This window comes from Lycium barbarum, chromosome 1, assembly GCF_019175385.1.
Source record: "Lycium barbarum isolate Lr01 chromosome 1, ASM1917538v2, whole genome shotgun sequence".
Taxonomy (NCBI): Eukaryota; Viridiplantae; Streptophyta; class Magnoliopsida; order Solanales; family Solanaceae; genus Lycium; species Lycium barbarum.
In genome coordinates this window covers 166,366,091-166,388,010 of record NC_083337.1, presented here as the reverse complement: position 1 = coordinate 166,388,010, position 21,920 = coordinate 166,366,091, and the positions used below count along the sequence as shown (strand labels likewise).

Genomic DNA, 21,920 nt, shown 5'->3' with positions numbered 1-21,920 from the left:
GATTGCCTCTAAAACTAGCAAACACGAGTGAAGAGTAAAGAATTTCAGGAGGTAAATTCACTTTTTCAAAGTTTTGGGGAAAAAATGTGTAGTATCTTTTTTCTGCCAAAACTATCAAACAAAAGCAACTTCCAACCTAGAAGAAGTTTCAAGCTAAAAAATGTTACCTTATGAGAAAGTAAGCCTGCTGCTACAATTTAATAAGGTTAACCATACTTAATAATAATAAGTTCGATTCAAAAACCAAATCTATGAGTTCTCCCATTCACATAATGCTTTCCATCAACTGCAGAATATGCTATTGCGTTTGAATGACCAATTCAAGTACAAGCCACTGATTTGTAATCTTATGGTTTAAAGACCAACAGTTGGTTTGTAATTTTCAAGTTCTACTCTATATCATGGACAAATTTCTTGTTTTTTTCTTTTTTCTTTTTGTGATAAGGTAAAGACAAATTTCTTGATGTTAACTACCAGGATCACAATAAAGTTATCTCCGAAGCTACGTCTCTTGAGAGTTCCTCCAAAATACATCCTAAAGTCTCTCCAGGACCCAAATAAAAGACGGAACGCAACCGCAGAAGACTCTTTAACTTAAATATTATAATTTATTTACAAGAAAACTGTGAATTTCACATACAAGTTTGCAGTTCCATCACTGCCTGAAATTTTAAAGGTTTCAGCTTTTACTTCTTCATTATTTCTGAGGAAACAGCCTAGGAGTCATTTAGTTTAGTTAATATTGTCAGAATTACATTGCTAAACCGGAGCTGATGTTCCCAGAATCCTTCACTTTGAAACATAGTTTATAGCCACTGACAACAAACATGTTAACTATCAGTAAGACAAATAGACAACAACATCACTGAAACACAATCATTGTCAGCTCTCTAAAGCTACAAATGAAAAAGTCATAGATAAAATCCAAATACAGCAAGACATGGTAAAAGGTTTTATTAAGTCGAATGCTTGCTAAGTCTGACTTAGCTTCGTCAAGAATTACATTGACCACCTCAGTAACAAGCTGAAAATCAAGGAAATCTCAGCAACTTGTTGAAATATTGACACACTGACACGCAATACTGCAGCTTATGTTATGCACAAGTAACTCGATACAAACTACCTCCTTCCCCTGTTAAGCCTCTGGAGGTGATAATTAATGCTACCCCAAGGCTTTCTATTTCTGCCACTCTGCAGAAAAAGCATATCACAATCAATGTTAATGTTCATACTAAACAGTCTAAACCGTATGCTATCTGTAGCAATCAAATGAATAAAACCATATATTTTGTCTGAATAACAATGAAGAACAGAAAGTAAACAAGATTTGCCTGTACACTTATGCTAAGAGCCAAATAAAAAAATCGTATACGTTATATAAGGACACCAGAATAAATACCTGAGCTTCCATGCATGCACTTAAAAGTGATTTTTGCCTGCCGCATTTATCGTCCTTGTTATGATTTAGAGTCAAACAATTAAGAAATGCGACAAAATCCTTCACACAAGGTTTTTGGAGACTTCCAAAGTTCTTTGGGTTTATGAATAAGGTACCAGCTTTGCGTCCCATCCTTCACCGGTTCTAACTATTAAGTATGAAAGACAAGATCAGACTTGGTATAGTAGGAAATCGAATCTGCAGTGGGGCTAGTAGGAGAAAATCAACAGGAATATGCAAGCAACTAGCAGTGCAGCCATATAAGCTAACAATCTTCGGGAATGACACAGAAGCACAATGAACTAAATTTTCATAAAACAGACAGCAATAATTTCACCTAGGTTGGCCAAACAAGTAACTCTCAACCAAGGTTCAGAGAAGAAAATTTCCACTATTAATCATACTACTAGGAAAACTAGTAAATGAAAGATAATGGTATAAGGATATATATAATAGGTAACAAAGCTTTTACCGGTTTACTTTCCTCCCGCTGTTGTTTGCTCTAAATCCGAACTTTACTTCAGGCTATAGTACTCCTTTTTCCCGATAACTATTAATGCATGGTACTTATTCAGAGGTGAAAATAAGAATTCCCTACTGCAGCTTCAACTAATTCTTTCCAACACCTAATGTTAGACATTTGGATTATTGACATTCTTTTGTGGAAATATTTTTGAATTTCTATAAAATACCATCCACATAATATAAACCATAGTGATTTGTACAACAGTGTATTACAGCTTACCTAGGACATGACCTTAGATATGAGGGTTTGGAGGACCCAGATTAGGGTAGTAGGCTAATAGATAGTCTCGTTATCCTTCCTTATTAGTAGGCGCATTATCGCAGTATAATTTCTTATGCTCTGATTTCTGCTATTATCTGTTATTTACTGTACTTTGATTATCCTATTTTATCTGTGTCGCTTTCGTTATTTGCATTTTCATATCACTTTGAATTTTTTAGCCTTATCCGACCTTTTTTATCCTTTTTATTGAGCCGAGGGTCTTTCGGAAACAGCCGTTCTACCTTGGTAGGAGTAAGGTCTGCGTACACTCTACCCTCCCCAGATCCCACGTTGTGGGATTTCACTGGGTGGTTGTTGTTGTTGTTGTATTTGTACAACAGTGACAGCTTTATGCATTTGGAAGTCCCCTCCCCCTCCTTTTTCCAGCACTTCATAGTCAATCTGGTATATTATTGAAAACATCTCTTTTTGGTTGTTAATATTTAGTCAAAAGGAGCAACTTATCCCCAAAAAGACATTCAAGGGGCATAGGATCACAATCTCATATTTCATGGGGGTTAAGGTGGATTTTGCTCATTGGTTAGAGAAATCAATAATTTCAATCAATTAAAACTGGATGGTACTGCTATCTCACTTGATTCCTAAGGAGCAGTATGAAATCACATGAAAGCTATGTTACTCGGACTCTTCAAAAATGGACACGGGTGCGTGTCGGATCCTCCAAAAGTAGTGTATTTTTGAAGGATCCGACACGGGTGCAGCATCATTTTTGGAGAGTCCGAGCAACATAGCATGAAAGGAAGGAAGAATGTATGAGCTGTGTAGAAAATCATGACCACCTATGACGCAGGAGCTTGTCACTTGCCGATGCAGCCGCTTACCATATGGTGATGCACCAACTTATCACCTTATCTTTTTGCTCGTCATTATCTAGATAATATTTGTTGTCAACCTAATCTAGATAATACTAGTTGTCCTTATCATGTATTAGGTTTCAGTCCCACATTGGTTGGTGAACCTTTGCTTTTAACAATTTGTAAGGCTATATATACAGGCCTTTAACCCTTAATGTAGATCTTCTTGAATTTGAGTACATCTTTTATATAAAGCTTTGAGCTTAAGTTTGCTTCTTTAAGTGTGTGTGTTTCCTCTTAAGAAGTAAGTCATAACTCATAAGTGAGTTATCCTTGGGAATAGCCAACCTACGTGGCTTCTTTTTTGGCTACCATGTCATAGTGGAGTTCCTAACCTCGTTAGTATTCATCAGAGCCTCTTGCTCGGGTATTCTTCTATCCTTTGCCTTTTTATATGCTACTTATATTTCTACTGAATGCAATTTATTATGATAGCAGCAATATCTACGATGTCATATATCATATCTAAGACTACATTTACACCCATTAGGCATTAGCTACTGGCAAACCTTGTCACCACAATTCAGCTTTGTTCAGTCTCCTAAGCCACTAATTGTATCTTTCCCAAACCTGTCAGACCCATACTTGTCCTCCCTCACTAAATAACCGCGGAAAATTGATTCTGTTTTGCTTTTTGAATTGTCTTGAGGTATTAGAAGAAACCATACTTCTTTTAAAACCACTAACTGTTATTTGACATAATCACAACACTTTCAAGAAAGCAGTGTATTGATGTGTCATATCAGGCACATCTCTATCTGGAGCAGACATATAGATTGATCAAACAGCTGAATTACCCCATTTCCCCTTCTTCCAGTCTCTTCCAGTTTAGTGACTATAGGGTGGTCATCTTTTTATTTTTCAAAAATAAATAAATACTAATTAAATGAGGTGGTCATATTTCAGGTTAGGAACAAGTTGTATCACACAAAAAGATTTTGAAGACTCTAATATCTAGTATAGTAGAAATTTTTGATAGGTAACTAAAATCCTGAAAGGAAAAAAAAAAAAAAAAACTTTTGGTAGGGAAAAACTTATCGCTATTATCAATATTGATTATCAAGTTCTCTAGTGTCCTAAAAGTTCTCTTTTGATAACTGAGAATCCCCAAGGGCCGATTTCAATCTCAGTAAATAATGAGTCTACTCTACCTTTCTCCACTTATATATCAGACTTTTGTCTGCAATAGACTTCGAAATCATGATATGCGCTTAATCCACACATCACACACAATACTTTTACCACTAGACCAAAGCCCTGTGGGCCTCTAATATCCTACCATTAACTCAATAGCCCTCATGGATAGACCTTTTGCTTCAAAAGGTACCTAATTTCAATCCTGTAAAATCCTTAAATTTGAGATGACCATAAAACAGTACCAGTAGTCTTTTGGAGTACCATGATATTGAATTTTATAACTTTCATCTCAATACCGAAAGCTAACAACAAAAACGAACACCAGAGCACTTTAAAAATATGACTTCAGGTTGTCTTAGAAATAAAGATACTCCTATTTCAGTATCATCTTTTGTTTCCTAATTCTCTAGTTCCCTTGTCTAAGAGAAATATTCAGAAAACTGATCACAAAGACTTAAAGCCATATTATACATGTCACAAATGTGTGGTAATAATCACATAGAAGCAAATACAAATGCACACTAACTTGTAAATATTCGTGCAAAGAAGGAAACTTACAACTCTAATTCGCCAGAGAAGAAGATTTCCAGGAAGTTCGCCAATGTTCACGAGCGATGGAGAGTTGTCAACTTGGGCGAACAAAGTAGAAACTCAATATGGGCCAAATTGGAGTACAGATTTGTAGTGGGTCATTTGCACTTTTGTCCGGCCAATTTTCAGGATTGGCCTTCGCTGAGGGTGGTCTTTAATTTTTGTTCCTTCAATCAGTGGTCTTTAATTTTTATCTTTCGCTAAAAGCTTTTTGGTTTCGGATTCGAATCCTGCTCAATCAAAAATTAAAAAAAAAAAATCACAAGATATAAGTTGGTTTCAAACTCTGCCTTAAGGAAAAAAAAATATTTTGCTACAATTTTACCAACCTCTGTCTTAAGGCCTAACTTTGGGCAAAAGCTAGACCTTAAGACAGAGGTTTGCCTTAAGGCCTCATTTTGGGTAAAAGTTTGCCTTAAGGAAAACTTCTACCTTGCGCATCCCAACTTTTGCCCTGCAAATCCCAACTTATACCTTGGAATTTTTTTTTTTACTGAGTCTGGGTTCGAACCCAGGACCTCTAGTGTTAAGCGAAAGACAAATATTAAAGACCACCAATTTGAGGGCTAAAAATTAAAGACCACCCCAAAAGAGGGCCAATCCACACAAAAAAAATACGTTTGTCCCTATTTTGTGCTGGTCTTTAAAATTGAACTTATATCTAGAGGGATATAAGTTACGCATCATAATATTCACACTCATGCCCCGCTAAGCATAAGTTCGATTTTAAAGGGAAAAAATTAAACACCAGCCCATTTGAAAAACAAAAATTAAAGACCAGTCCATGTGAAGGATAAACCGTGCAATTACTTCATCTGTAGTCCACTTTGTCGGATGATTTTCGGAAATGATCACTTAGAGCTGTTGATTGAAATATACCTAAAAGTGGCTCCCTAGTAGTATCATTTTTACTACTTCTATCGGGATAAAATTTGAAAATGACCATTTTTCATCGTTATAATTGAAAAATAGTCATATCATGAAGTTTTACATTTCATCGATAAAATTTCAGGATATTGTATTGAAGTTTTAATTGTGAAATTTAAAATTTCATGATAAGCCAAAAAATAGTCAGTGAACCCTGTTATTTCTACCTTTTATTGTTCCATAATTTTTTTAAGGAATTTGGGCTTATGTTTGGAATCCAAAGGATCTAGTCCTTATGTATTTGCGTTCCTTTTTCTCTTTTACGCCAAATTCTTGCATCCAAACAGGTGAAAATACTTTCCGATCTATAAAATATTTATCAACAAAATATGAATTTGAATGCCGTAGAATGTAGACCTTGCACTTGAAAATATTGCAAAGTTGTGACAAAAGGTCTTGTCGTACGTATATTCTTTTCCTTGTATCTTGCGAACTTATTATTTTTTTAGTCAGTTTTTCCGGATGGCTTCTAGGGGTGTTGTCTACCACAACTTGTAAGCTCCATATCAAATTAGAGAATGTCTAACATAAAAAATTGCTCATTCTATGGGACTACTTTGACCTATGCTAAAAAAAAAAAAAAAAAGTTGACTTTGTCATATCTTAGCCGTACATTAGGTAGCTGCCTCTTAGTTAGTACTCCATTCGTTCCATAATAAGTGTTATCTTAGCAAAAAATACGCATATTAAGAAATTAATAATATAATATAAATTTTACTAAATTACCCCTATATAATAAAAATAAATTACTTTTTCTTCTTGATTAGAGCATGCTAAGTTTTTGGCTTGCATTGCGAATCTAACAATATCAAGTTACTATGTGACTTTTTCAATTATCATTTAGATGCTACTTTAACTTGTAATTTTTTGTCTAAGGGTAGAGTTGAAAAAAACTAGTCAATTTATGTTTTGATTTCCTAAAGTAACACTTATCATGGGATAATTTTTTTTAAATTAATATGACACTTATTATGGACGGATGGAGTATATAAGTACCCATTTTCCCCTCTGAAAGTTGATTCAAGCAACTGATCATCCGAGGGGTGTCATAACCAAATTAACTTGGAAGTGGTAGTAATTAACTTCGAAAATTCATAACCAAATATATATTTTTTCTCAGATATCCTAGAAAGACGATTCATAACCATACATAAAAGGTTCTATATCATGATCTTCACTCATAATACCTAATAAAAAGTTTTTTATTCATAATTATCACCTATTACGTATTTTATGGCATTTTTTAAGGATCAAGTCCACCAATTTTGAGATGATTAGTCAGACGTGGGCAAATTCATATTTGTCAGTTACTTTAAAATATTTAGGAATTGCTTGAGGATATTGAAAGCAAAAGCTAGAAATAGTTTGTCATAAATAGCCTTCTTTGTCGTTGTACCATTTCAAAATAACAATTTAAATGATAAATTATTTTTTGTTTATTTGGAAAAGCAAGCGCTGAGTACTGTTTTTCATTATTTATTCTTATATTCCCTTAGCCCAATTATTTAATTTTAAATTTTTTATTTTACTTTTAATGAGATAATTTATAGTTACACAAATATTATTTTCTTGTTTTAGATCATAATTATCGAAAGCATTTCTTAAACTCTATGCCCATGCTCCAGTCAAAAATCGCCTCCAAAGTGAGATGAAGGGAGTAGTACGTACACAGTGCCAGATGGACATCGGGTTTAGTTTAATTTAATACTTCCGATTCGATCGAAGCATAAATTTATGTGTAAAACTCCACCAAATCACCGTACATTGGTTGGAAAACATAATTTTCAAAATGCAATTGGCTCCATATTAAGAATCCAAAGATTGAACTCATAGAACTCAAATCTTGAATCTGCCCGGATTGAAAGTACATAACCAAGAAGACAGGATTCGAATTATGGTGCCAGAAGCACAAGTTCATTGGCTAAACTAATTCTTCCTTCTTATCTCATTTAACCCTTCAAAGAATTAGTACTATAGTCTGGATTTTAGGAACTCCTGATATTGAAAAGAATTAATTTAATTAGGTAAATACTGTTATGATGGTTATTTTTAAACCCTCAGAAGGAAAACTTAATACGTACGACCACCATGAACCATACATAAAATGAAAGCGAGAATAATAATAACATTGTGAATTACATCATAAAGGTCATATCCTCTTTCAGCACAATATGAAAACACAATTACATTGACAACATATTGCACTGTTCATATGAAGGATATGATTATACTCTTTCAAACCAACACCAACTAAGCATAATATAGCAAAGACAAGATCAAGAAGCCAACCAGATGAAACACACAGCAGCAAAATGTCACAGATATTTTCTCAAAACCGTCACTAACAAGGACCCTTTCCACATGCGAAGTTAAACGCTGGACGATGATCAGCAGCACCAATTCCAAGATCAGTAAAACAGTTTACAGTTTCCACTGAATTTGAAGGACAACTAGTAACAACACTGGACTGATCATGAGCAGAAGTAGTGGAAGAAGAAGAAGAGTTGGTAGTCTTTTCTTGTAAAACCCCAGTTGGGTGCAGCGGGAAAAGATTTAAGGTTTCTTGATTAAACTGCTTATTTGCATTTGCACTGTTATTTTCTGGAGGATGAGTAGTAGTAGCATTGATGTATAAAGCAGCAGTAGCATCATAAGTTGCTCTCCTTTTGAAACCGCCTTGTCCAGCTGGGAGGATAAGACTGGGAACTGGATACTGCTGATAAAACCCTAGATTTCTTTGTGGTGCGTAATAAGGGCTGCAACCAACTGCAAAACCTAATAGTGATTATTATCCTATATATTTAACTTTGTATATACTGATGGAATAAAAAAATTATACATTAAAGTATATTTCAAGATGTTGCTTGAATCTCTTTTTTGTTTTTAATCTCATTTATTACTATTGAGATGGAGTAATAATTACTGTAAATAAATAAAAGCGTGATCTCTCTAACAACTTAAATTTTTTGATAAGATGGTAACACACTTCAAAATGGTATTAGATCATTATGATATTAGAGCAGACAAAGGTCGTTGGATCGAATGTCACCAATCATCAGCAAAGAAAATATCTACTTCAGCCCATGAAAAAAAAGAATTGGTTATGATAGGTAAAAGTTCATTTTTACTACCTATGTAAAAACTATATAGAAATTACACTGATCAATAATTGTTCTCCCAGCGCTAAAAACTAACTTTTCAAACGTCTTAAAAATCATTTTGATAGAGAAAAACAAGTTTCCTGGTGGGGACTAACTTATACAGTAGTTAGTGTGATCATAGAAGTGAAGGCAGCAAAATGCAAAGAGACAATATATGCCATCAGAAACTGAAAACTTCCCAGAAAAGGAAACAAAATCTAAATGATAAGCAAACTGTCCCTCAGAAAGCAAACTGTCAATCAGAAAGCATACAGACTTCTCGTACAGATATCATTTTCTCATAAAACAACCCATCCAGTCAAAACACTTTTTTTTTTATATTAAGCCATCACCGTTAGGTTGTGGACCTAAGGTGTGTGGGGGGTTTAGCTTGACCCCTACCAATCAAAACTCTTAAATAGAGATAGAACTATATATCCAAACAGTATGTCTGTAAATAAAATAAACAAATATGCAGAGCTTTTAGACAATAAAAATCATGTAGTGATGATACGTTTTGACTGAGTATTCGGCTATGAATATTATTGAATACTCCGTGTGTGTAATATTAAACGATGTATAGCAAAAGATTATTCCCCATGTCCCAATTTATGAGAAGAGGTTAGAGTACGAAGATCAAAACATTTATTTTGACTATAAATTGAATTCATATATAGATTCTCAAAATATTTTGAAATAAACTTTATATATTTGAAAACTACACTAAATGTGCTACAAGTAAATATGACTAATAATTAAAAATATTAAAAAAATTATAGTCAAAGAATTTAAAAACTGTTTGACTTCCCAAACAATAACACTTTCATATAATGTGGAACAAAGAAAAATATAAATTTACCATTTGGGCAAGGTGGTGGAAAAACAGAAGTCCGATGAAGAAAGTGATTGAAATAAGCAAATTTATCTTGCTTCTGTTTCTGTCGTTGCCTTGCCTTATGATTTTGAAACCAATAAAACACATTCTTCCCCTCAATGTGACCAAAAGCCCTTAGCCTCCCCGTAATCTGTTGTATCTGCTCAGCACTTGGTGTTCTTATCCCTTGCCTGTATAAACTCTCAAGCAACTCAATTTGTTCATTCGTTGGATTCCACCTAGACCCTACTGGAGTTCCACCAGATGCTAACATATCCACACTCATATTATCATTCATCTTTTAAAAAAAAATAAAAAAATTCAACACTCAAGAAAAATAAAGAGTGAAATATATATGCATGGTTTTAATTTAGAGTATAGTAGTACTATATATAAAGGGGAATAGGGGGTAGAGAGAGAGAGTCAAAATTAACAAAAGGGAGAGATGTTATTAACATGCGTATTGTTTTTGGTGCTGAAAATCTCTGAAAACATGGCGGTTAGCGGCGAGGAGAGGTATTTCGTCTTGGTATGAATGTATGCATGCATGAAAGGACTAAAATACCCCTATATTGGACTTGTCTCGGGAACGAAAGAAATGACTAAATGTTAGGAAAATGACAGTCTATAGGAAGATATGTAGGGGTAATTCAGGTAATTAGGGGAAAAGACAGCCGGTTGGATTGTAAGGTGTAGGGGCTAGGCTTTGGGAATTGTAGTTAGTTCTGCAGGCTCTTTCTTTAGTGTAGTTTACATACAGTGAAACTGCGAGAGCCAAAGAAACAGATTATCATTATCCCGATAATCATTCATTACTTCAAACGGCAAGTATTAGAGCAAATTAAGAAGCCAGAAATAAAATAGTCAAAATTGAGAACGTAAAAAGAAACCTACTATCAAATTAGTTAAAAGTTGTATGCACTCCCTCCTTCCTATTTTATGAGAAAAAATAGGAGTATAAGAGTCAAATTATCACATTTTCACTCTAAATTCAAACATAAAATCTTAAATTTCTTTTGAATTAAATTTATATATTTAAAAATTACATAAAGAATATTATAAGTAACAATAATTCACAATTGAAAATATTTTAAAATACACAAAAAGATTTCGGTCATTCTACAAATAGTAACTGCATCACATAAAATGAGACCGAATAATTCTAAGTTATTTTATTTAGTAAGCATTTACAGGTAATACGTACTAGTAGACTAAAATAGTACTCCCTCCGGTATAAAATTATTGAGATTTTAGACTTAGACACATGGATTAAAGAATCCACTACTCCTAAAAACTACTAGTAATTAAGAGGTATATTGACCAAAATATCCTTAATTAAGAGGGGACTTTGAAATTGTAACAAGTTCATTGAATTAAGAATGTGTCAAGGATAAATTTGAAAAAAGAATAAAATACCTTCTTGATAGACTAAAACCTCAATTATTTTGGACATATTTTCAGGACTAAATCATCAATTATTTTGGACCAGAGGGAATAATCTGTTTTCATAGGCTAAATTATACTAATAATGAAAAAAAAAATTGAATTAAGTGTGAAAACCAATAAAGGAGAGCCTATGAATTGTGATGAATGGCGTATTGAGGAATGAAGCAATCACGGTTAGCGAATGCATAAATTACCTTGGTAATCTAAGAAATCGTGGGATTGCATCTCCTTATATGATCTCGTGTCCACTTAATGATCAGCTGTTGTTTTGTCTTGTAATAAATGTTTGATTCGTAAACATATAGCCGCATTTACCTAGGTTTTATATGTGTCAATCCTAATGTTTAGTGTTAATACGATCAATTACAACGGTAATGAGCGAAGTAGCAAAGATTGGATCGTTTGGATCAGGCTTGAAAGAAGAAGGAATTGTTTTCGCATCCTCGCTATTATAAACTGACGGCTTGTACTATTATTCTCCTGTTTGAAGATAAGCTTTGCTGAAATTATACTTATTTTTTTATATATATCTACGTGATCTAAAACTTACTCCCTCAGTCCTAATTTATACCACGTATCAGATTTCGAGATTCAAACAAATCTTTTTTAGATCGTAATTTTTCATATATCTTTTAAACATTTTGAATTATCAACTAGTATACACAGTTTCCAAATATGCAAATTTTATTTCAAGAAGCTTAAAGATTTCATGTCCAATTCACGGTCAAAATTAAACTGTTTAATTTGACTCTAGAAATTGAAACTGTGCCATATAAATTGAGACAGATGTAGTAAAGGATTTTTTGAGCAAAAAAAAAAAAAAGAAAAAAAAAATAGAGATCAACCAGTTCTTTGACTTCAGTATTGTTTATTAAAGCTTTGAGTAAAAACTAAAAAGAAAAAAGAGACAATGCTTCTCATGTTCCTTTTACAGCTTTACTAGTCCAGTTTGACTTTTCGCTCTCTCAAGAAATTACTCAATTGATTAAGCGTTTATTTTATTTAAGTTATACTTATTAATTATATTTTAAAATTTTTAATTTGACTACCTGTACTTTAACAAATTTTAAAAATAGTTACTTAATGATAAGCGTAATATTATAATTAATAAGTATATATATCTCTTAATTTGCTAAAATGAACAGGTAAAATAAAATATTTATTTTAATATACCGGACTAGTAAAAAGGAATAGAGTACTTTTTTTTTTCTTATATTAAAATTTTAAAGTTCACTTGAAGATGTTGCTGAAGGGGGTTATGATCTCAGTCAAAATGTGAAGAAGATATTCTTTCTTAATTATTCAAGGTTAAGGGAGCTAAGTGCAATTAACTCAAAGCACTTTTTCTGTTCTTTGGGAAATTAGTGTCCATTTCATAATACAATAAGGTCTTTCATGATATTAGATGTTCCTTTCATGAACAAATGGTGGACCTAATGGTAATGGAGGTACCATTATATCTCTTGGAATATGAATATAATTACCTATCGGCGGCATCTTTTATGCGATTGAAATAACTACGAAAACATATCTCATTGGCAGATCTGTTGGGATTAATGGGTGTAAATCCCTATATATTCGACTTTCGTGACCTCACTCAAATTTAATTATCATAGCCACCCTATACTCCTCATATTTATGCACGCTGATCAAATGCCCTGCCTTCATAATAATTTGCTAAACAATTGGTTTCCCCAGATCATTTGAGCGTATTCTCAAAACAAAGTAGAGTAAAAACCAGTAGAATCATTTAATATCAGTTAAATCGGAGCTGGTTGCATTTTTCTCTCCGCTATTTATTTCTCAATTTTCTTACCTGAATTATTACTACAAAAGAAATCCTTTTGCCAACTAATTAACCCTTTATCGAATACTTATCGGATCAGTGGCTGGTTTTATTTTAGTCGGCAAAATAATAGAATGGAAGTTGTATCATGTATGGTCTAGATAATCCGATTGGAGAAATGAATACAAGCTAGCTAGTTAGTATCATATTGGATAAGGATCATTCTGCAGGGAAGCTGTACATGATTCAAGAAGTACATTCATCAGACAACTCGGCTGACAGATTTTCTTTTATTTTTTTGTAGTAGTCTTGTAGGGGTGAGTATATAACTAGACTAGATTAATTCAAGTGAAAATAGGACTATATTCAAGGACAAAATAAATAAAAAATCTCCAGTTATTGACGATCAGAAAAGGTATGAATAATGCAGAAGAAACAAAGAAAGTACTAGTAATGTAGAACTGAGGACCAAAGGGAATGCATCTAGGGCAAAGTGGCAAATCAAATAAATACAAGAGAGTAACACCGACTAGGGGTTTGCAAGGGCCTATCAGGCGCCATATCGTTAAGACCAAATTCAACTCTCACACAAAGTCCCTCTAGCTCTATCATCCAGCCAAGGATTTAAAATTTAAATTTTATAAGTTTAACCTTTAAAGTTCTTAATATAATTCAAATTTTAAGGTTAATGATAATACTTTTGGTCCATCAATTATTAATAATTTCTAATTTTAATTCTTATAATATTTGATTACGCACATTTAAACTTCAATTAATAAAAATGTGCACTTTTGATCCCTTTGCTTGTAAATATTAATAATTTTATCATAATGTCGATCAACCACTTATCCATTTATTATGTTAAGCTTGTACTGTTACTCCATAATTGGCGATAATATAGTTCTAAAAAGTTCAGTTACAACATACTTCTTATATAAAATGACTAAAAACATGTACGTATTGATTCATTGAAGGTTAAATGTGTATCGTTAGATATCACAAGGACCAAAATCAAAATAAATATCTATAACTTACGAACCAAAACTGTTATGATCCCAAAGTTAAAATTATGAGTTTTGACCCACTATTTACTGTAATATTGATGAATTTAGATATGAAGTTATACCCAACATCGAAAATACTTAGTTCAGGTGAACCCTATGCTGTAATGTCTGCATCCGCCCCTCCATCTTCTCTCCCCTCACATTCTCAGTTTGAGAGATATCTACAGACTACAGTACTCTATATGCGACAAAGTGCCTGGTGCTTTTTTGTCCTCGATTGGAATTTTGACTAGCTACCTTCTCCTGGACTCTGTTGGGAATTTCACTATTTCATTCAACTAACCAATGGAACAGTGGTAATATGTTGTCATTGTATATCGAGAAACAGTTGTAATCTGTTGCCTTTAGTTAGATACTGATAATGTAAATTAAATAACATATTTACCTGATATTAAGTTTAAGTTATTTACATTATTATTATTATTATTATTATAACTTTTACAATTATCAGGTCATTCAAAGGAGTTTTAAAAGACCTTCTTAAAAGTGGGATTTGAAATATTAAAAATAAGATGTGTTATTTGCTATAACAAGTTAAAATAACTTGATATGATAAAAATTATTTACACCACAGTGTATATTACTTAAACTCAATATATTTTGATATGTTATATTCCCCGCCATTGGCTTCAATCTATTTTTTACGCTAATAGTGAATTTTGATATGCTATAATTCAAGTTATTAGATTAAATTACTTAATCTATGCAGTTACACAAATTAAAGTAATTTGATTGTCTAAAAAATTAAACTCTATCAGTGCAAAAAAATAAAATAAAATTATGTTATATATACTGATAATATATGATACTCGTAAGTTATTATTACTTAACCATAAAGTTATTTGTAGTTTGAATTTATAGAAGTGAAAAGTGACGTGTGTGTATATTATGGCATGCAATTTTTAAAATGTATTTTTGTCACCATATTGATATAAAAATCATTGCAACTTACATTAATTTTAGCATGATTTTTTAATATTTAAGCTTATATTTTAAAATATTACATAAAATAAAAAGATGTTAGTACGGCAGCACACTAACAAAAAGTCCAATCTCAAAATATCTCTCATGTCACCAAAATATATTAGATGATCAATTTGTCATTGTTGGGCTTATGTTAGTGTTTCATTACCTAAAATGCAATCGACTTTCTAAAGTATTCTATTCTTATTTCAGAAAATATAGATAGTCCTTTTAAAATATTTCACAGAATCTCATTCTAAAAGCCTCATTGGATCAATTAAGAACAATTTAAAAAACTCCATGATAAAACAATACTCATAAATCTAAAGTAGAACCGAAAAAAGAAAAGAAAAAAACTTCATTGTGAAAAATTTCCTTGTGAGACCATACCTTGGTTCATTGCCCTGGAGAGGACTATTGTAAATCCATGAGTAACGGCAAGCAACCAAAATCCTCAAGAAATTTTCAAAAGTCTATTGCTTTCACTCATCGAAAACCACTTGATTGAGAGACAGATAGCTAGCAAACTCATAGGAATGATTAGAAATTCCATCAGTGGAATACCAGTCTGAGCAAAAACTATATTTATGTTGTATCCCGTATTTTTGAACGTCAGATTATTTGCTGAGATGGGACCCACACATCGAGATTTTTTTGGGACATCTGAAAACTCATATGAATCACATATGAGAAGTTAAACACAACTCAAGAAGGACCCTGGGGCCAAATCAAAGTGGAAGTCCTCCAAACGAATATTTAAAAAAAACGTTTTCAGGTGATCTGACTTCAAGGGGCAAACACGGTATTATAAGTTTGGAATTTGGAAAAGTACCAAGAACTAGAAGTTGTAGATAATTGAATTAGCTTTCCAACCATAGGTCGTGGTTGCCCAGGTGACGTCGGTACAAGGAGATATGAACGTTTTAAGGTCGAAAAGTCAGTGGGCTAGGCCCAACTCGGGACCAAACCGAGTTGGCCCAAAAAAATCAAAAAAAAAATAATAAGGCCCAAATTTGTGAGGCCCAACCGGCCATGGTTATGGCCCAAGCCCATATTAAATAAAATTTGGTCAATAAATAAGATGACTAAGTCATCTTATTCCACATAATGTTCTAGAAATTTCAAGAAAAGCAAGAACAAGAGAGAGAGAGGAGAAAAACTTAAGGCCATTTCGGCCAAGAGCAATTTTCACAAGAAAAATTTGCAAACATTCTCCAAAAATCATTTTCTACCAAGTAAAGGGTGATTAACAAGGTGGAGTTGTTGTTGGAGCAAGAAAAATTCAAAATCATACAAGTTGTCAAGTTGTAGTCAAGTGAGAAGTTGAAGAAGAAAGGTGAGTTTTGATCTTGTTTTATGTGTTATATATGGTTTATATGTGTTGTAGTATGCTAAAATGGATGAAATTCATGAAGGAGAGAAATATAGTATATGGCCGTGTATATATATATGTGTGTGGGAGTCATGCTTCAATTATTTTAATTAGTGTTTAGTTGTTATTGTTGTGAATGATATGTGGAAAATGGAAGTTGAATGAGTTTGGAGAGATTGTAGTGGTGTATACATGTTGGAGCCGTGTGAGTGTGCATGGTATATGTGGCCGTGTACACTTGATGTATAGTCGTGTATATTGGTGAGTTGTGAAAGAATAATGAGCGAGTTGTAATTAATATCTTAATCGTTGTGTTGTAGATGTTATATCGCAAATAAAGACTTGACAAGTTTGGTGAAGTATTGGCAATTGGAAGTTTGTGTAAATTGAAAATAATGTTTTTGTATGGAAGACATGTAATGGTATTACTATGATGTTGTTGGAATATATGTATTATAAGGTTATTGTTGTTTCATTGGAATTGGAGAGTATTGAAGGAGGTAGAATGTTAATTGAAGTGTTGGAATGCACCTTGAATGAAATATGTGAATTTTTAGTGTGATTGTTGAATTATGTTAATAGTTTGGCCGGGTTTGAATTCCCGGATTGTGATTGATGAGAATTTGGCTATGTTGAATGTTGAGGATGGTATATTTACAGAGGAAGTGCTGCCGAAATTTCGGTAGCCAAGTGGTTCCTTAAGATTCTAACTCTAAGTACCCTAATGAAAGTTTGGGTAAATGTGACCAATTTGCAGATTTTGACGAGATTGCAACGTGAATTCGGAATAGCAAAAGAAGCGGAAAGAGGTATGTAAGGCTTCACCCTTCTTTCTATGGCATGTCTTAGTTGAAATAAGTTGGGTACGAGCCTCGGGGACAACTCGGTTCCCCGGAATCCGCACCTAAAGTTTTCCACTTTTTGTTCAATAGAATTGAACTAGAAAGTGTGCCAATTGTTGGAAAAACCTCCTACACCCTTAGAACTTGTATAAATGGGACCCGATTACCCTAAGACCCTCACAAGTAACGCTATGACACGTAACATACGTAAATCGTATACGCTACCTCATCCGGCCCGAGGTGGGCCCGCTACTCTCGGATTTTTCCTTACAGTCTTGCTTGACTTACTTGAAGTGAATCCAAAGGGAACCTTTGATCCCGATTTCAATACCAAATGATAAATACTATGACTCCTCTAACGAGGGCACTTCCATGTCGATAATGATAACAATGATGTTAGATAAGAGAATATGCCTATGATACGTACTACCGGAACGACTCTATGACTAAGATGACTAAGCTAAGTATCTTATGTAAACATGAAAATGATAAACTAATTTTTGAATCTTATTTATATTTCCTAGCTATGACTTTATTTTCTAAAAGATTTCAAAGTCTATGAACCGTCATCTATGATGCCCCGATTTCATTCTACGTTTACTTTAATATTATTCCCCGTTGGTAGTCTCACCTTAAAATACTCGTTCCTTCAAGGCGAGACAAAGCGATCACGAGTATTCTATAATATAATTGGAGGTCACCGACCTTACGTCACTCCGATGACTACATGATTCTTCTTTGGGCTTTCCTACGTGCCTATGAGACATATGTATATAGGATACGTAAATGCATATAAGACATGTAAATGTATGTAAGATATGTGTATATATTTTTTTAAAACATGCACATGACGAAAGAGCTAGAGCGCTATAGACGCTGATGTACCTACACGACACACGTATATGTATATGATAAAAGAGCTAGAGCGCTATAGACGCTGATATATGTGCATGATATATGCATGTGTATACGGGGAAAATGGAGGTAAGGGCAGAGCGTTATGAACGCATATCCACCTGATCAGTTGGCATTACATGATATGATATCGTCCCGGACGCGGGATGTGTATATTTATGGTTAAATGGATCGGCTGCCGACGCCTCGGCAATATGAGATGTCCTATTTTATATGTATATGTATATGAACAAGGAAAGATTCTTAAAGGAAAGCTAAGTACGCATAGCACCTGCCAAGGGTATATATATATATACAGGTTATGTTTCTATCCCAGGACATGTGTTGTAACTCTCTTATGTCATTATACATGATTCATATTTTCTGTATATTACTATTCATGCCTTACATACTCGCTACACTATTCGTACTGACGTCCCTTCTTGTGGACGCTGCGTTTCATGCCGCGCAGGTCAGCAGACAGGCGGATTTGATCCTTAGAAGCTCTACCAACAGTGTTGACAGTGCTCCAGTTATTCCGGAGCCTCACTTCCTTGGTACTATTTTGTGTATATATATTCGGGCATGGCAGTACTCAGCCCTTTCTATGTATAAGTGTACTACGTCTAGAGGCTCGTAGACAGATATGTACAGTCAGTTAAGTATAGTTAGGCATATGGTGTTTTGGCATGCTAATGTTGATGTATAAGTGATAACGAAGTTTATTAGTCTATGTTCAGAATGACGCCGCTAATGTTAATGTTCAAAAAAAAAATTGCTCTGTTTACATGGCTTGCTAAGAGGTAAAGGTAAAACGATAGACAAGGGGTGCTCGGTACAAGTATCGGGTACTCGTCACGGCCCCTAGACGGGTCGTGACAATTTACTTATGGACGAACTACTTTTAGTATCTCGAGGGGCTAGTAAACTCGATTTTTCAAACGGAGGTTGCATAGGCACTGGAATTTCAATTTTTTTGTTTCTTAGGATTCTTACAATTTGAGACATAGATGGTCACGAGAATCCTCTAGTTTGTGTGCACAATATCCCTAATTGATGCACGCGTGATGCCTCCTGTTCTAGAAAATCACTCATCAGCCTGCTGTCAATGGACTCAGTAATCTTATTTAACTTGTAATTTCTCCACACCTATTACAAGATTTAAGAACCATGGTTTATTTAGTACTAAATGCCAATGTAATTGGAAGGATGGACATGTAACAGCCCAGCCCACCAGTGATATTATCCGCTTTGGGCCTAGGCCCGCACGGCTTTAAAACGCGTCACTAGGAGGTAAGGCATGCTTACTTATATACCCAGCACCTCTCCTGTGTTATGCCGATGTGAGACTTTTCCTCCTAAGCTGGGATGTCACAGGACACACTCAAAAAGTATGTTATTGATATTGTTGAATTGTGTGCCAATTAATCTAAAAGTTTAAACTGTTAGAGGAAATACTTTTTTAATTACTTCATTAAATCATGACTTCAACACTCGATTGAATAAGGACGGATTTGAGACTTACAGATTGTAGAACTGATCCGGAATCACTCACAAAGACATTGGTCTCTATACTACATGCAACCAACGTGGCTAGTGGCCACCACTCCAAAGGAGTAAACATCTGCTTTCTCTGTAAAACATCCTTGAACAAGATATTCAGGAGTTAGACATCCCCTATAGCAGAATTAATCTATTATCAGCACTTCCGCAATCTTTTGATGGAAGCAAATCTTCTACATAGCTCTTGAAAAAATATAATATTATTTCTCTTAAAGTTAGACTACAAGTATTGTTGGAGAAACTTAAATTAATATTTGAATATTGATGACTTACCAGGTTCCTGCAACTCCAGTGCTGACATGAGTTTTATGAGGAGAAAAACGTCGAGCAAGTCCAAAGTCAACAATTTTTTAGATGAGTTGATCATCAACCAGAATATTTTAATATCCCCGTTGATTGTCTTTGCTTTGCTTCCTTCATGAAGATATGCAAGCCCTTATGCTATTCCCAATATAATTTCAAACTGCTCCTTTCAGCTTAAAAGTTGATGCTTGTTGCTATCTTCAAGAAAAAGCAAAACGAATTATTGTATCTGCTTCAAAAAAGATGTCACATAAAAAAAAACTAACAATGCTAAACTTCAAGAATCATTACCAAAGAGCACTTGATCAAGGTTCCTGTTAGATACATAATCGAAATCAGAAGACTCTCTGGTCCTTCTATGTCACAACCCAATAGTTTCACAATATTCTTGTGTTGAATACGACTGATCAAATTGACCTCATTGAAGAACTCCTTTGCCTATTGACGCGTATTGTACAATATATACTGAACCAGATCCTCCTTGTCCTAACTTGTTTAACGGATCAAAGCCCCATGTTGCTTTTTCGAGCATTTCATACTTAAAATTTAGTTTCAACGTCTCAAGAGCCAGTGAAATCTTTTGAACCCTCTTTGTACCTTTATATGTTGCGATATGCAGAAGATCCATCATAAAATGAACAAACAGAAATCAGTTAGTGATCTCATCAACCATTACAACTTTCTCAATCACCTTATAAGAAAATTTTGAGTTTACCATATCAAAATTATGTATACTGTCTATTAAAATTAATAAAGCAAGTAAAGGAGTATTCTCGTAGGTACTTTATTGCAGGTTGGTTCTTTCCCTGATTTTCTCTTCTCACCCGAAAATTAGAAGAATAGTCGACAAACGTTGTTCACTAAAAATAACCATTTCCACCTAAAATCAATTAACCATTTGTATAAATGAAGCACATTTATAAATTTTCCAAATCAATGACAAATGAAAGGATTAGTAGTAAAGCCACATAACTGCGTCTGTTACAAATGAATATATAGAATATGCTATCTATCTCTCACTAAATTGTTGCTTTGTAACTTGCACGATATACGTAGCATTTGATTGAATAAAAAAAACTATTTTTGGCTCTGTTAACTGAGTCTCCCCCAAAATGTGTCTCTTGTTCCTCAATTTCTCAAGTAGCAGCCTTGGTTTAAGCCTAAAATTTAAAAAGCAAAAGTAATTGTTCCGAATATTGGACAACCGAAAAAGAAAGAGAGATTAAGACTGGATAATGAAGAATACCGGAAAATGATCCTCCAAAAAAAATCAAAAGGTGCAAATAAACAATTAATATGAAGTATTGCAAATAAACAATTAATATGAAGTATACTTAAGACGCCTAAATTCCCATAGTATAAGAAAGAGTGGCTACCCCGCATGTGGTAAATTTCAATGGGAGATGCTTTTCTACTTCGGTATCAATACGCGAGTTAGCAAGAAGTCGTTAATTTAAAAAACCCCAATTTAAACCAATTATATTGACATAAGTAGAAATTTGAATTAACCATAATAGAGTAAAAAAAAATGCATTGTAGAAGCGAACCTATTGAATAACTCACAATATATTCTCTTGAGAAGAAATTTGCGCACAATTGAATCAAGAGAAAAACACATACTATAATACAAGTGCAGAAGGTGAGTGAAAAGAAACCTTTTGGCATTTCCTGGAGTGAAAACTTGACAACGAATAGATTCATGGACGCTTTTCAGCTTATGCCTTAGATTTGTAGTTTAAAAAAAATGAAATAGGATAATAGACAAAAATAATAACTGTCTTAGTCGCAAACATAATTAATATAATGAAAAGAATATAATTTGGTACCTGAAGAACAATCTATATATATATAAAAGCGGAATATAAGCCCGGTGACGTGGCACTCTCCTATGCCAAGTTTACTATTTATCTTTTTTCTT

General features: G+C 33.7%; 2 protein-coding genes and 1 pseudogene across 3 annotated transcripts; all 3 read right to left on the bottom strand.

The window, feature by feature from the left end:
* Positions 1-776: 776 nt before the first annotated feature.
* Positions 777-4,954, bottom strand: LOC132605577 (uncharacterized). 2 transcript variants are annotated; one of them, XM_060318711.1, is made up of 3 exons: positions 4,796-4,954; positions 1,400-1,586; positions 777-1,191 (listed from the first exon to the last, which is right to left on the bottom strand). In XM_060318711.1, the coding sequence occupies exons 2-3, from the start codon at positions 1,568-1,570 to the stop codon at positions 1,120-1,122; spliced, it is 243 nt and encodes an 80-aa protein (XP_060174694.1). In that variant the 5' UTR covers positions 1,571-1,586; positions 4,796-4,954; the 3' UTR covers positions 777-1,119. The 2 variants fall into 2 exon arrangements, with proteins under 2 accessions (XP_060174694.1, XP_060174701.1); XM_060318718.1 differs by having other exon boundaries at positions 1,400-1,582; positions 4,796-4,928.
* Positions 4,955-8,052: 3,098 nt separating this feature from the next.
* LOC132605569 (WUSCHEL-related homeobox 2) lies at positions 8,053-14,195 on the bottom strand. The gene is made up of 2 exons (XM_060318699.1): positions 9,755-14,195; positions 8,053-8,521 (listed from the first exon to the last, which is right to left on the bottom strand). The coding sequence occupies exons 1-2, from the start codon at positions 10,065-10,067 to the stop codon at positions 8,097-8,099; spliced, it is 738 nt and encodes a 245-aa protein (XP_060174682.1). The 5' UTR covers positions 10,068-14,195; the 3' UTR covers positions 8,053-8,096.
* Positions 14,188-20,654, bottom strand: LOC132605559 (cysteine-rich receptor-like protein kinase 1; annotated as a pseudogene).
* Between the last annotated feature and the right edge of the window lie 1,266 nt (positions 20,655-21,920).